The 16814-nt window shown below is 32.9% G+C and overlaps 1 protein-coding gene across 7 annotated transcripts in view; it reads left to right on the plus strand.

Annotated features, from left to right (window-relative positions):
• Positions 1-16814, plus strand: part of PHF14 (PHD finger protein 14) — a 206111-nt gene that overhangs the window by 92077 nt on the left and 97220 nt on the right. For 5 of the 7 annotated variants that reach the window (XM_064290016.1, XM_064290017.1, XM_064290018.1 and 2 more), the window contains exons 15-16: positions 3385-3435; positions 3571-3692. In XM_064290016.1, the coding sequence (XP_064146086.1) occupies positions 3385-3435; positions 3571-3692 (173 nt within the window). The other 2 variants (XM_064290019.1, XM_023544396.2) reach the window with 2 other exon arrangements.

Genomic DNA, 16814 nt, shown 5'->3' on the forward strand with positions numbered 1-16814 from the left:
AAATGACCACCTAGCTCTGAATACTTCTGTGCGTCTGAAATGGGGTGAATTGGGTGAGTCAAACATGGTTTTGCGTTTCTTTTTTTTTTTTTGGTGGTGGTTTTCCCCTCTTTTACATTCTCCTTACTTTTTCTGATTCATTCAGGAACATCCATGTTTAAGTATCTTTCTGTCATGATCTTAGTTATGAATTGTTTTTACCAGTTGCTGCCACTTCACTAGAACTCAAAACAAAGCCACAACTTTAAACATTTTCTTGGTTGGAGGTCTTGGAATTGTGAATAGTTGTGCTTGGACTGAATCTTGTATTTTTTTTTATTTCTGGAAGTATTAGTAATGTAATAAGTGTTAAACAAGCTCGCTATAAAGTACTTTGGTAATAGCTCATATTAGTCAATATACTATACAGGACAGCCAGACAGGTAGGATATAGTGGCAATTTGAATCTCTTCTCTGTAGGGTATAATTCTCTAATTTATTTGTTTTGAAATGTAAGAAACCTTTTGGACATCGAGATGTTCCAGTTTAAGTATTCAAATGAAAATAAGATATTTGTTTTCTCTTGATAATTTTTGTTCATCACTATTTAGGATTAAATTGTTAAACTTGGACTTGGCTTGCAAGTAAAATCACTGAATTGAAAGTTGAGGTACCTTTTCTTGGGGGGACATATGATTATACTAGTTGCAGCATGGAGGTAAAAATTATTCCAATTAATGAACTCATAGCAGATACTTTAGGGCTTTGAGGCATTATGAAAAATATAAAATTATTGCATATCTTCAAAAGAATGGAATACCTGAACTTGGAGCATTAATATACACTTGAAAAATTAATTCAAGGCTAGATGATACATTTGCTACTCCATAAACTAAGAGATGAGTTGAGTGAAGAGAATAATCTTTCCAGTTGCTGTTTGTCAACTTGATTCCATAAAGATAGTTCTTGAAAGAGTGTATTATTCAAGGCAGATATTTTTCACTAGTTAAGCTAAACTATTGCTTGGTTTTAAGAAGATCTTAGGGAATGTTGTTGGTACAGTATTTAAAGATTATCTTAGGGTAGTATTTTCAGGGGTTTATCCACCCTCCATAATTCCAGAAAGCCTGGAGTTTTTGAGAATTTGAGGTTTTAGTCTACATTTTCCCTCTTTTGATCAGGATTCTTCTATAGAATCCTTGATCAAAATGTTCAGTAATGGTAGCTGGGTACCATCCAGTTCTTCTGGTTTCGTGGCAGAGTTGGCATTTGTTCATGGAAACAATTATCCACACATTCCATATCCTTCCTTCTCTTATTCCTGTCTTCTTCATCTTGTTCCTGTTGAATAGAGACCAATTGTTGTGCCTTGGATGGCTGCTTGCAAGCTTTTAAGACCCCAGGCACTACGCAGTGAATTAGGAGGTAGAACAGAAGCATTAAACACATTATTAGGCCAAGTAACTGGGATGTCCATGAAACCATGACCCTAAACCTCCAAACCAAGGAACCAAATCCCATGCGGGTTTTGGTTGTACATAAGCAGCCCCAGCAGCTACTCTTCTTTTTTTGTCATTGTTGTAAATACACCTGTCACACAACTTCTGCCAATACTTATTCTTTATTTTATTAAATGAATGTTGAGCCTTTATGTAATAAGCATCGTGTTAAGTTTAATTGGGGCTAGAAAGATGACTTTGGTGTCCTTATCAATTTGGGGAGGAATTGTCAGGGGGCTGAAATTAAAGTGGGAAAGGGCAAGAGTGTTACAAAAGGGAAAGAAATGAATAAAAAAAGCTAGATAGAAGACTTCAGTTAGAACTTTGAAAAGTGTTGTCGATATTAAGAACTCTTCTGTACTGGTTTTCTCAAACTTTAATGTGTGTCTGACTTACTTGGGGATCTTTTAAAAGGTAGATTCTAATTCAGTATGTCAGAGTTGGCCTGATATTTTAGTTTTCTAACAATCTCCCAGAAGATGCCACTGCTTCTGGTCCATGATCTCTATTTTGAAAATTTTGAAGAACGAGGCTAAATACTGTCTTTTTGGAAGCAGGAATAGTAGATACAGGGACTCAATTTAAAGCTTTTCCTGAATAGCCTTACTTTTCCTTCCTAATTCCTCCATAATATAAATAAAACATATTGATTGATGATAAAAATATAAACAGCTACATAATCTTTAAATTTGCTTTTGTGAATTTCTAATTTAGTCAATTCTTGATTATCTAGGGCGTATAAACAGTATATAATTAACCATGGTATTAAATAACAATGGATTCCAATATTGTGAAGAATTGAAATTATAGTAACTTAGTTTAGGATAATACTATCTATATCAGAAAGTAATTCTATTTGGAATTAATTTGGTGCCTACTCTAAGTTGAGAATGCTTCTTGGTCTCAACAAAGTCATCTGTGGGAATGATGCCTTCTTTTCCAGCAGTCTCTCTAAAAAGCAGTGTTCTGCACATGGGGATTATAATTATATAGAGGCTGGGCTATGAGGGTGGGGATTTTTTAACATATTAACTTCAAATACTATTATACTTATGTTATTTTGAAACCTTTGGATGTGGTCTGTGAAGAGGTAAATGTGTTCTCAGATACAGGATGTTAATTTGAACTAAATAAGTTTAAACTAAGCCATTTTGTACCATGCTACAATTGGTTTTCTTTAAGCTAGGATTTGGTGACATCTGAGACTTTTTCCTCCCACTTTGTTATGGTTGTTAATCAACTGACTGTTTCTTTACCTTAAATGGAAACCCTGGTGGAATAGTGGTTAAGTGCTATGGCTGCTAACCAAAAGGTTGGCAGCTTGAGTCCACCAGGTGCTCCTTGGGTACTCTGTGGGGCAGTTCTTCTCTGTCCTATAGGGTCGCTATGAGTTGGAATCGACTTGATGACAATGGGTTTGGTGTTTTTTTTTTGTTGTTGTTGTTACCTTAGACATACATGTATGCACACATACTCACATGAGCACACAATAGACAGTAGACATGGTATGACTCCAGGTTTAATGTTTTAGGCATATAAATCAAGTGTGATAAATTAAGAAAATTTAAATGCTCTGAGTAAATTACAACATATGAAGAGTTAAAAAAGCATAACATATGAAGTGTTAAAAAAAAATCCTTCATATAATTTTGGGAGAATTTACTTCTCTTATCAGATACTTGTTTATTTCAAAAGTAAAGCCCTGTAAAAATATATTTTATTTGTCATGTTCTTATTTCTTGTGGCATAAATTATAACAAAATGAAATAGAGCAATACAGCATTAATTGGAAATACTGATTTCCCAAGCATGTTAACTTAAGCAGTAATATTTAACATAGGAAATTTATTTTTCCTCTGAGGTAAACATTAGATATTTTTATGTGTGTGTGTTTTTTTTTTTTCAGAGAACCAGAGGACGAAAACGAAGCTTCGTTCCTGAGGAAGAAAAACATGAGGTTGGAATAAGTTAAGCATTTTTTACACAGTCTAAACTTTGGCTGAGAAACTTTCTTTCTTAAGATTATTTATATTTTCCTTATATCTTGATTTTGTTTCTGTTTTGTTTTATTTTGTTCTCCTTTGTATGACAGGAAAGAGTTCCTAGAGAAAGAAGACAAAGGCAGTCTGTATTACAAAAGAAGCCCAAGGCTGAGGATTTAAGAACTGAATGTGCAACTTGCAAGGGAACTGGAGACAATGAAAATCTTGTCAGGTAAATTGGATGCTGAGACCTTGAATTTAGGGATTAAAGTTCCATTTGCATCATTTTCTCATCGCAGATATGTAATGGAAAAAAAATCACAGTATAGGACCTTTCTTAAAATCTTATTTAGAGAAAACTGTACTTCAGAAACAGATTTTGTTCACTTATTAGCCTGCCACACATGGCTATACTGTGGATTCAGATGTAATTAAGAGCAGTAATCTGGATTTTGAACAGAAGAGAAGTAATTTTCTCTTGACTAGAGAAGCTGATAATGCTCTGTATTTAGAGAAGCTGATAATGCTCTGTATCTAGAGGCCACAAAAATAATTTGCTTCAAATACCTTGTGCTGCTAAGATTATTATATTTTATCTCATAAAACAATGAAATTGTTAAACTCTTGTTATAAAAGTTGAAGTGTATTGGCAATGGTGATAAAAGATACTTTTTAATGACACGAGCTTCATTAATACTTCTTTATTGCTTATCAAAATGAATGTGTTAAATGCTTCTTTCTTATGAAATAAAGAAAGGTGAAAAGATGGCCTAGATAGATTCTGTTTTGTTTTGTTTTATTCTGTTTTTTTTTTTTGTTGTTGTTGTTGTTTTGGTACTTTTTTCCTTAATCAGATGTAATGCTAATCAGGAATCTCAGCTGAAGCTTCGCAGTGGCTCTTCTGAGGGTCATAAGATTGCCAATTTTGCCCACTTGCCTCTTTTGCTTAAATAAAGAAATGGCTCAAAAGCCTTGGGTGAGATGGGGAAGTAGGTTGGAAAGCAGTCAAAGAGAGCTCATTTAAAAGAGATATTACTCTTTCAAAGGACAGTGACACATGTTAAGGGAAATATTTTTATTTCTTTCAAAAATTATCTTTTGGTAAAACCCTGTTAAGTTAGCTGAGGGCACATAAACATTTCAAAAAGAACAAATTTATGCTGATGAAAGCAATGTATTAGTTCTGGGATTGTAAATATTTGCTTCCAAAATGTTGTCATTTAAATCATTAAAAATATAATTTTTATTTTTCCTAAATCCTCAAAAATGCAGTTTTGGATTTTATGAGTTTCTTGTACTATCATTGAAGAAGATGAGGAAAAAATAAAATCCCAGTGAAGAAATACATGGTATTTCAACAATGATAAGAAGGTCTATAGTATTTGAGAAGTGTTTTTTTTAAATAGTTTATGTAGAATGACCTGTTAATTCTCATGGAGGTTAAGCTCATTTAAATTTAGAGTAAAGTAGTTATAAGATTTATACACACATAAATAATACTGACTGCCATACAATTTGTTCGAGTAAAGTTAAAGAATTTGTAGCATAAGCGTAACATGAGTGCAAAATAACAAAAACAATACAAACAAAAGAAACAAAAATTTTATGTAATGAACAAACAAAAATTCAGTCCAGGGGAAATTCAGTTGATGTTATGGAGGTTGATTAATTTGAAATAAGAGTTTAAGAGTTAAATTAGAATGTTTTTAATTATTTGATTTATTTAATTACTTGAACCTATACGCATATCTACCCTCTTACTTATTTTTTCAATGTACTAGATTGTTTCAGGCCTTTTGTAGTTGGACCCACACGTTTTTACCAATTTTTGAGGTCATGTATTTGAAAGAAGGAACCTAGGAAATGAATAAATTTGCATTTCAGAAATCACATTATATTATAAACAGGGTATTTTAAACCCATCATATTTTAGTTGTTTTAAAAAATAGCAAACATAGGTACCATTTTCTTCTAATCTTGATAAGATTTTTGAGTAATATTAGCTTTTGTTATCATTAGTTTCCTTAGTTTCTTTTACAAAATTTATATTCCTAATTGCATAATTACAACTTGTCAGTGTCTGGAATTTTGTGAAGGTCTTCTGGATGGTAAAAATATTTGTGTTACTTTAGCAATGATGGCTATACAAGATCCCCTTCTTTGATTTTCCCTTGTTAAGAAGATAACATCATAAATTTTCTGCAAAGGTTTTAAAGAGGTAATGAAGAGGGAATTAAATGTTTTATAAATATTGTAATATTTTCAAGTACAAGATAAACTGGGTATAAAATAATGCCGTAAAAATATTTTATAGTTATAATGTGATCTTTTGTAAAATATATATGTATACACACACACTCATTCAGTTTAAGCACTTAGTGCCCTTCAGTAGAAGAATTTTATGTAGAATTTAATGTGTTTGATAAAAGTAATCTTATAAGCTAATATCTACCATTTTCCCTAGCATCTCTTTTATGTTGAAATTGACATCACTACTTTTTGCAAATTTGCCTAAAAAGTCCACACTTTTTATGATTTCATTACATCTTAAATATTATATATACATGCTATTTTTTAACTTTAATTAAAGACTTTTTAAATAAAGCTTTACTTTTACTTAGGATATATTTCAGTGCTTGACCAGAGATACATTATGTTGATTGTACTTGTATATTATATTCTCTTATAAAATTAAACTTAATGAGTAATAACTAATAATTTTTCTTACATATGCTGAATTTATTTTCTCAAGTTGCTTTGAACTAATATACGTAACTCACTAGAACCTGCTGTTTAGCAGCTTTGATTTTGAAACCACACTTCTCTATGTAATTCAGGCTGTGTAGAAAATTCCTTCTCAATTTTCTTTGCTTTTTCAATTATTTGTGTTTATATATATTTTATAACATTGGAAACTTGCATTTAATTTATCAGTAGAGTATAATTAGTGAGTTCCAACTGTTCTCTACTCTGCCTCTAAGTTTTTCTCCAGTCTTTGGCCAGTAATTTAGCATCCATGCACCTCAGTTTTTTCCTCTACTGTACATGATCAAAATCATACTGTGCTCCATTAGAGACTTCACGAACAATTGTTGCATGATAGTAAAAAGCCCCTCTATATAAAAATATTAGGGCAATAGTTTTATTTAGTAGCACAGAAGATATACGACACTGTTTTTTTTTTTTTAATGCTAAAATAAAGGTCCCAATTGATATTTTCCAGTAACAATAAATACTTGTTTCATACTTTAAGAAAATGTACATGCTCCATTTTTGTATATAATTTTGTCTAGAAGGTAGGGGTGTAAATAAATTTGAGGTTTTTGTTACATGTTCTTTAATTAGACTGAACTAGTTCCACTAAAAAAAAAAAATTTTTTTTTTTTTATTTCCACTAGACATAGTAAATTTAAAATTCTCGAGGTCTTAAAGATGCTTTGTAATATCTTGTGGAATTAAAAAAAAATAATGCTTTTTGCTATCTACTTTTTACATTTGCTTAAAAATTACCTATGGGATTTCCAATTAAAAACACATTTCTTTATGTTATCTAAACCAAAAACCAAATCTGTTGACGTTGAGTCTATTCTGACTCAGTGACCGTATAGGACAGGGTAGAACTGCCTCATAGGGTTTCCAAGGCTGTAATCTTTACAGAATCAGACTGCCACATCTTTTTTCCCATGGAGAGGCTGGTGGGTTCAAACCGCAGACCTTTCGATTAGCACCCAAGCACTTTAATCGCTGTGCCACCAGGGCCCCTTTTAATGTTATCTAGTGCAATTTAATGGTAACAGCCAAATTGAAATTCTGTTTTGCAATCATGAAGCCTTTTTAGGTATTTGTCTCTTTGCGATGGGTATTTTTTATTGGGGGATTTATGGGCCCACTTAGTGTTGTGTCCCTGCTTTCTTAATAGTTAGCACCATATCTATTTATTTTTGTTTCCACAGTTCCTGGCACATTTAATACTCAGTAAAGGTTTGATGAATGAATGACTGCTCTACATAAGTAAGGACTGATTATTCTTTGCCGAATTAATAAAAACTTTTACTATAGAGCAAATTGAGTCACTAAATATAAGCATTTAATGAAGATGTGTAAAAGACTTCTTAAAGGATAGGTGCTTTTATGTCACTGAAGCATTGTGCATGATTTTTTCTTTGTGTTAGGTGAGAAAATAGGAACCACAGATACGAGATTAGTTAGATTAGTTAGTTAATACATCTATACAATTTAATACATCTAAGTAATTTCCTGGCTTGAACATATTTGATTTTCAAAAGGTAGATTTTAGAGGTAGGTGGGCCTTCTTTCTAAGTCTCTATCAAATTAGGGATTAAGACCAAACTTTCGGGTCCCAAATTTTATCTTTCTTATAAAAAAAAAAATTATGTAAACTAAATATGACACATCCTATTACTTAATGGAAGATAGGAAGGGAAAAAAAAAGTTTTTTTAAACTAAGAAGCCTAGAATCCCTAAAAAAGAATCCCTGGGTCCTCCTGAATAACATCTTTAATTTAGTATCATGGCCTTTATTCAGAAGCATTGAGGATAAAATGATCTAGGAAGCTATTTCACTTTTATAGCTACTTCTACACTATTAAGTGGTTGCAGTTCCTTTTTTTTAAAAAAGTAACAACTAGATTCTCCTTATTTAAACATAAGGCAAATTGTATAGCTAGTGAGCCATTTTGCTTACAAGATTAGGATGTAATTTGGTCTCCAGACAATGTTGCTAGCACCTTTATTTATTTCAGAGTTTAAACATTTGGCTTCTGAGTGCTTCTCCCAAAACTAAATTTGATTGTTTTCATAAGTTATTAGGAACACCAGCAAGATTTCATATTTATCAGATTTTGTTTCAAATATTAAAGTCTCTTTGATTACTCTGATTTTTAATTGTATTTTCTGTTCCAGGTAGTATAGGCTTGTAGACTGTCTGGGTTTATAGCTGGAGGGGTGTCTTCTCCCTGAAATTTGTTTAGAACAACAGAATAAAGCTAACTAAGATTGGTGGTAACTTAAGTTACCATTTTAGTAGAACTTCAGATCACCGAAAATGGATTTAATTACTTTAAAAAAAAAAATGAAACTTAATTCTGTCTCTTAAAAACAGTTAGGATTGTATTTGACAGATGTAAAAAAAAGTAAAATGAGGTTTTTTATTTTTTGGTTATGCACTTGCTGGTTTACTCTTTCTTGTGCAGGTAGTTTATCATATAATAATTCGCTCTTAAGGTTGATAAAATTTACATATTCATGTAGGAATATCATGATTGTAAAGTGATAATGTAAATGTATGTTATTTAGATCCTTTGAATTTTAGAAACAAATACAGGTTTTAAATGATTTGTGTTTTCTAATTTCAAACATAGTAAAAACAGACATTTCCTAAAAAAGACATTTCTGAGTAAGCTTCTATTTCTGTTCTTTTCTCTTACCAGCAATTTCAGGGATAAGTTTGTTTTGTTTCATCTTACATTCATTAGTATAGTGCAGTTACAATTTTCAAAAGTATTGTTTCTAAAGCTTGTATTTCTAATATTTCTCTCAGTTATATGTAGTAAAATTTTATCCTCCCATGGCACCCTGACAACTTGTATAATAGACTTTTTTCCTTCAGATTTGGCTACTGTTATCTCTAGATTAGGTTTAACTTGGCTTTTTTTTTCCCCCAGGAGAGTATAACTATCTTGAAGTCATAGTCCCTGTCTTACTCATCTTTGTATAGGTTTATATCCAAGTCACCAAAGGCTCCTCCTCCCTGCCAGTCACAATGGTTAGTGGCTTGCACACTTCATATGAAGTTACATTAAGAATTTTTGGTAAGGTATTAACCCTTCCTGATTCTGTTGGTACGTTTAATATAAAAGGCAAAGATAAAGTAGTAAATCAAGATGTCTCTGGAGGCATAAGAACTTATTGTAACTCATGACCTAAAGAAATTTTCCACCTAACTGTTTTAACACGGTTCACATCAAAAGGTAAAAAAAATCTAGTATTCAGTATTCAAATTGATGAAGCATTAGGAATTATTTGAATATTTAAACAAAGGAATATAATTAAGACGACTTTGAAACTTTATTTTCTTAGATTTTGTTACTACTGCTTTACATTTACTTCACTTTTTAAATAACAGTTATAGAGGCAGTTGCTTTTCAAGGAAATTCTGATACAATTATTAAAAAATAGCATCATTTAATACTTCAGTAAAATTAAAATTCAGAAAAATTTCTGTCATATTCTGGAGTGTTTAACATAATTATGTTCCTGCTTTGAGAAAATATACACAAATACCTTTTTAGTTAGCAGATAGTTATTTTATAAGTTTTTTTGATATTTTTTAAAAGAAATTATAGTTTCTTTTAGTTTTGAAAGCTGTTTTTATTACTGTTTCTGAAACCTAGCCGTTTAATTGTATTAACTCTTTAAAAACATGGTTTTCCTGTATATGGCAGGATATTGAATCAATTTAATATCAGAAATAAAACTCTAGAAGAATGCGAGTGTTTAGTGTATAGCAAATGCTAGAATGTATAATAAAAATCAGCCTGTGCAGTGATTAGCAGATATGTTCTTTTTTATCAAAGATGAGTAGGAAAAAGAGGAAATGTGATAGCTATTGAACTTTTGCAGTTTCCCATCCTTGCTGATACATATTTTTAAATAGGTATTTTGAAGAATTGCAGTTTTAGTAATTTTTATCTGGAAAATAAAAAATTAAAAGATTAAAAAAAATGCTGCACCTAGATAGAAACGTCATCATATGTGCTTGTCTTAGAATTTTTAAACCAAGACTATGTTTTTTTTTTTTATGTAAACTAAGTAGAGAAATACCTTTGTTAACTCTGTTTATTCAGGTATTTTTTTATTTTCTCTCTTCGATGTTTTGTAGTTTCCAGTATAGAATTCTTGCATGTCTATTTTTACATTTATTTCTCAGTCCTTAACATTTTTTGATGCTATCATACAGGAATTTTTTCAAATGTTATTTTCTATAGTGTTGAGAGCTGCCAGGTGTCTAGGTTGTCATTTAGGACAACTAACTGAAAGTAATAATAACAAGACTTTATTCACTTACTATAATAATGTAAGCAAGAAACCAAACAAGAAATGAAGCTGGCTCCCACAATGATCCATTTTTTTTTTTACCCGAAGGGCACCAGTGAGTGTCAGGTGGATCAGTGCAGATGCAGGCAAAGGAGGCTATCTCACTGCTGAGGGAGCCCAGAGGAGCAAAAGTCTCCTGCCATTTTGTGGACCTGGGAAGCCTAAGGGACGGAGAGCAAAAGGACTCGGAGTGTAAAAGTAGAGTCAGAGTGGAAAAAAGTGTCTTTGAACCCCCTTGCCCCATAAGGAGGTCCTGGCAGTGGCTCTGAACAGTGTCACAGCTAAACTCCCCCCCACCCCCGCCACGCCTTCAAGGAGGCCTCTGAATGGAGTTGCTTAGGGTCTAAGAATGCTGATATACTTTTGAGCACTACCAGTAGGGGAGGAACAAAAAGAGGGGGTAGTGAGTCCTTGACTGCAGCTTCCTTCAGAGACTTCAGTGCACTGGCTTTGTATCCTGTCTGGTATTGGGAGAGCAGCTTTTGCCTGTGACCCCTGCCAGGCAAAGAGTTTGTACTTGCCTTTGATTAGGCCAGAAACACATTGGACCTTGGCCTGCATCTGGGTTCCTCAGCTAGTACCTGTCAACATTGCAGAATTCACTAAATGTATTATTTTGTAGATTCCTTAGGATTTTCTATATAAACAGTCATATCATCTGCCAATAGAAGCAGTTTTACTTCGTTACCAATCTTTACAGCTCATTATTCTGATAAAACTTCAGTATCATTGACTAGAACTGATGAAAGTAGACACCTTTGCCTGACTTGGGGGCAAAGCATTCTCTCTTTGACTATGAAGTATTGTGTTTTTTTCAGTTTTTCACAAATACTCTTCATCAGCTTGGCGAAGTTTCCTTCTGGCCCTGATTTGCAGAGCACTTTTACTATTTGTTGATTTTTCAAAATGCTGTTTCTCCCCTTATGGAGGTAATCATATGTTTTTTCTCCTTTATTCTATAAGAATTTTCACTTCTGTATTCATAGAAGGTATTGTTCTGTTATTTTCTTTTTTTGTAAAGTCTTTGTCAAGTTTTGCTATCAAGTTATGCTGGCCTTCTAAAAGGAGTTGGAAAGTATTCCTCTTCTCTATTTAAAAAAAAAAAAAGAGTTTAATACTGATATTTCTTCATTAAATTTTGGTAGAATTCCTCAATGAAACCACTTGGACCTGGATTTTTCTTTGTGGGAAGCTTTTTCATGATGAATTTAATTTTTAAGATAGAGTTTTTTTTTGTTTTTTTTCAAAATAGGTACCAAGCTATTGAATTTTTTTTTCTTTTCATCTTATGTCAGATTGGTAAATTGTGTTTTTCAAGGAATTTATTCACTTTATTTTAGTTTTCTGTGGCATCTTCCTTTGTGTGTTAGCATCATGGTCTTTTCTGTAGCCTCGCTTGCCTCTTGAGTGTGCAATACAACTATTCACTTGAGACTTTTCTGTTGCCTGTAATGTTTTGAATTATATTCTGTTTTTCCTCCTGTGACTAGGTCGTTATTTACTTTTTTCATGGACCTTTCCTGACTCACGTGACCCCATATTGATCTTGTTCTTGCTTTGATTACCCTGAGAACATAAAATCCCACATCATGTTATCATCTGCTTGGTTGTGAGTTGTCTTGTTATTGTCTATCTGTTATTTGTATAGCTCTGTTTTACTTTTCTTGCTAGATGAGGACAGGGTCTGGGTTTTCCATTTATTTTTAATGGTTCTCAGAGTCTAATACAATCTAGCACAGGTAGTTTAATTCAGAATACATGCTTGTTAAAATTAATTTGCTGATGCAGAGCTAGATCTGTACACATTTGCTGCTCCATATGATTGAAATAGCTTATAATCTTTTGAGGACAGGGGCATTTCTTTAAATAGTTCCTAATTGGTTTGTTTTCTTTCTTAAAAATTAAAATATTTTTCATCATTAAAAACAAACCTGAAAGAAGTATCTACTTATTATGAAAAAAAACAAAATGGTTGTTGATTTTTTTTTTTTTTTTTTTGAGAGGAGATCTCAGCTAGTCCAAGCTTTTTCCCTTACCAGTTCTGTAATTTTGGGCAAGTCACTTAATCTCTATGGATCTTGATTTTCTTATTTGAGAAGAGGTCCTTAGGCTGTATCACGTCTGAAGTTGTCTAACACACAAACTCTGACATTCAGAGATTTTGTCATATTCTAAGTTCCCCAGTCATGTTGTCCTGTTTGTTTAGATTTGGTCAAAAACTCTTAAATAAAAAAGCATACTCTCAGCAGAATCTCTTTCCAAGCCATTCTGTAACTATGTAGAATGTGATTATTTTTCTTAATTGTTTTAGTGTAGAAGTCAGTTTCCTCATTGTCCTGTCTCTTGTTTAGCTAAAGAAGAGTGGAACATATGTTTATTTAAAGTGTCCCCTTCTTCTGATAAATAGCAAGTATTTCTCTGTTTTAAAAAATAGCTCTATTAAGGTCTAATTTTCATACCTTAAAATCTCACCCATTTGCTGAACATTTTGATCAAAGGTTCTCTAGAAGAATCCTGATCAAAAGGGGGAAAATGCATAACAAAACTCTTAAGTTCTCAGGGACTCTAGACTTCTGGAGCCATGAAGGTTGGATGAACCCTTGAATCAATTGCCCTGAGATAATTTTTAAACCTTAAACCAAAAATATCCCCTGAATTCTTCTTAAAAGCAAACAGTAGTTTAGCTTAACTAGTAAAAAGTATCTTTCTTGAACATTATGCTTTTTTAAGAACTATCTACATGGAATCAAATTGGCAAGAGCAACTTGAAAGACTAGATAGGAACCTTAGAGGGCAGTGAATTTATGTTAATGGAGGAGGAACAATTCAGAAAAGGAGGGTGAAAATGGTTGCACAACTCAAAGAATTTAGTCATTGTCATTAAACGGTAAATGTAGAAACTGCTGAATTGGTATATGTTTTGTTGTGTATATTCTCAACAACAACAATAAAACAAATAAAATTAAAAAAAATACTAAATAATAAAACAGCTTGAGTTTAAGTCTCACGGCTGCCTCTCTTTGCCATGTGTCCTTGGACCAAACCAAAAAAACCCACTGCCATAGAGTCAATTCCGACTCATAGTGACCCTATAGGACAGAGTAGAACTGCCCCATGAATTTCCAAGGAGCGCCTGGTAGATTTGAACTGCCAGCCTCTTGGTTAACAGCTATAGCACTTAACCACTACGCCACCAGGGTTCCTTGGATAGATACTGTAAAGGGTGATACAGAAAAGATTAAAGAAAATCCACACTTTCAAGGAGCTTGCATTTCAGCAGAAGAAAAGACATCTACCTAACTGGGCTGGTATGATTTGTTTTCAGTCAGTTCCATGTGCTACAACGAAGTTTCTTTCCTAGACCTGGACCCTACATCTGTTTTATTTATTTGCTTATTAGTTTTCATACTTCTTTAACTCTGTCTTTCAGTTTAAGGGCAGCCGCCTTGATGCCATCTGAAAACAGTCTTCTGTGGGAAATTAATAATTTGATCTGGTCTTTGTCTAAATTCTTTTTATTTAGGGAAAGATATTAATGGCCTTTTTATCCAAACATTCTCAGTCATATCTTCTGTTGCATAGAACAGATCCTCTTCCACTCACCTCTGGACTGTTATAATAAAAATAAACTTCTTTATTGTTGGGGAAAAAAATCTCACCCATTATTAAGTATGTACAGTTCAATGATTTTAAGTAAATTTAGAGTTGTTCAGTCATCTCTGTAATATAGTTTCAGAATATTTCCATCCTCAAAAAATTCCCTTATACTGTAGTCAGTCTTGGCTTCCATCCACAGGACCGGGCAACCACTGCAAATATTCTGTAGTCACTGGTTCCCCACAGCATTTTCCTTTCCTGACCCACTTTTTCCTCTTAAGTTAGTACTGTAGTCATTGCCTTCTATTTTCACTGTAGACATGTCTCTCACTTCTGATTGTGTATAAATCAGATTTTAAAAAATTAATGCGTGAAGGGAAATTTCTAATTAAATATTTTAGTCATTCCATTTCTTCTTCAAGTTGATATTTTTAATATTGGGTATTTTAAAAGGAAGCCTGTTAAATTTATGTGATGAGCCTAGATTTATTAAGTTTTAAAATGTTTTTCTACATTTTGAGAGGCAGTATTGTATAATAAATGGTTAAGTGCAAAGATTCATAGTTACTCTGCAAGGTTTGAAACCTAGTTCTGTTATTTATAAACTCAGTCCTTATCTTCCCTGTGCCTTGGTTTCCTTATCTGTAAAATACCAAGAATCAATAGTATCTACTCCGTGGAGTTGTTTGGAGCATTAAATGAGATAATACAAGTAAAAGGTTTGCATAGTAGTTTGGAAATGTGAAATGCTCTCTATATGGCAAAATAACAACCATTTAAAAAAACAAAACAAAACACTTATATAATGCCTACTATATACTAAAACCAAAATCCAAACCCAGTGCCGTTGAGTCTATTCCGACTCATAGTGACCCTACAGGACAGAATAGGACTGCCCTATGGAGTTTTCAAGGAGCGCGTGGCGAATTTGAACTGCCGACCCTTTGGTTAGCAGCAGTAGCACTTAACCACTGTGCCACCAGGGTTTCCTACTATGTACTATGTACTAGCCACCTTATATATATGTACATATTAAATCCTGACACCCACCCTATGGTGGCCTATGAAGTAAGTAGTGTTATTACTTCCATTGTATTGATGAGGAAATAAGGCATAGAGAGCTCAAGTAACTTCCCTAAGTCTGAAAAGCTAGAAGGTGGTGGAACTGGAATTCACATTCAGGCAGTCCATCTCCAGAATCTATGCTCTTTACCCCTACAATCTCAGCCAATTTACATTTCAGCTCCCTGGTTGGATAGATGTATTTGTTGCAGGATAAATGATGACATCCTTTTCAAGACAGTATTTCATGTTTTATTTACTTTATTTTATGATTTTCAAGCCTATTTCTGATGTTCTTTGACCCCGCAGTGATATAATTTTTATTCTCATATCCATGCCATTTGATTTTCTTTGATATTAAAAGGTTGTATTAAAATGTATGACTTTTCCTTTGTAAGTTTAGATGTCAGTGAAGTATTCTTTATGTTTTGTATTGAATGAGAATCATTGCACTAACAGTGGAACTGGACCTTCCTTGTAGACATTTATCTTTGGGAAAATTATTTTTAAGTAAATATACTATGTACTTTGTTTTTGGCAAGATTACAACTTTTTCTGATAATTTTAAGATGTTAACATATAAGTGGCATATTAATATTATATATTTAAATTGTATTTGTATTGTATATATGCACGTATTAAAATAGTATATGTGCATGTGTTTAATTCACACACACACTTACATACATTTAGTACCATATATTTATATATATTTATTGGTGTTGCTGTTTGGAAAAAATGTGTGATGCCATCTATACTTAAATTAGTAATCTTAATTGTGATCATCCCTGGCAGTGTAGTGGTTAAGAGCTTGGCTGCTAACCAAAAGGTCAGCAGTTCAAATCCACTAGCTGCTCCTTGGAAACCCTGTGGGGCAGTTCTGCTTTGTCCTACAGGGTCACTATGAGTTAGAAGCAACTTAATGGCACCTAAAAGCAACAACATTTACTAAATGGAGCCCTGATAGTGCAGTGGTTTAGAGGTCGACTGCTAACCAAAAGACCGGCAGTTCAATCCACCAGCCGCTCCTTGGAAATCGTGTGGGGTAGTTCTACTTTGTCCTGTATGGTCACTATGAGTTGGAATCGAATCATCTGTAATGGATTTTATTTGCCAAATACTTTTGTAGTTCCTTTATCTTGTCTTGAAAAACAACACACATCGATATTGTAATTTTAGATTGGAGACATTTCTAAATATACAGGCATAATGATATGAAATATTAAAAAAGGTGAGTATTTGAATTAACCACAAATTATGCAGAAAAAAAGGCAGGATCACAAGCACAGTGTATTTGCATTTTGTGAATCAAATCTGGAGAACAAATATGCTTAGAATATAGCCAGCCTCCTTATTATTATGTGATCTAAGAGACTATTTTTTTTTCTTTATGGAGGAGAGGAATCATTTAAATGAGTTTAACAATACAAGATATAGACAAAGAATTGTAGTCCTTTGAAATTTAGTAAGCTTAGCAAATAAAAACATCATCTATTTCAGAATCTTCATAAACGAAATGTCAGCTTGTTCCTCAGTTGAGAACTTTTGCACCATTAGGTTGATTCTTTCTTCGGCATAC

The sequence above is a fragment of the Loxodonta africana genome, chromosome 8 (genome assembly GCF_030014295.1).
Source record: "Loxodonta africana isolate mLoxAfr1 chromosome 8, mLoxAfr1.hap2, whole genome shotgun sequence".
In the NCBI taxonomy this organism is placed as follows: domain Eukaryota; kingdom Metazoa; phylum Chordata; class Mammalia; order Proboscidea; family Elephantidae; genus Loxodonta; species Loxodonta africana.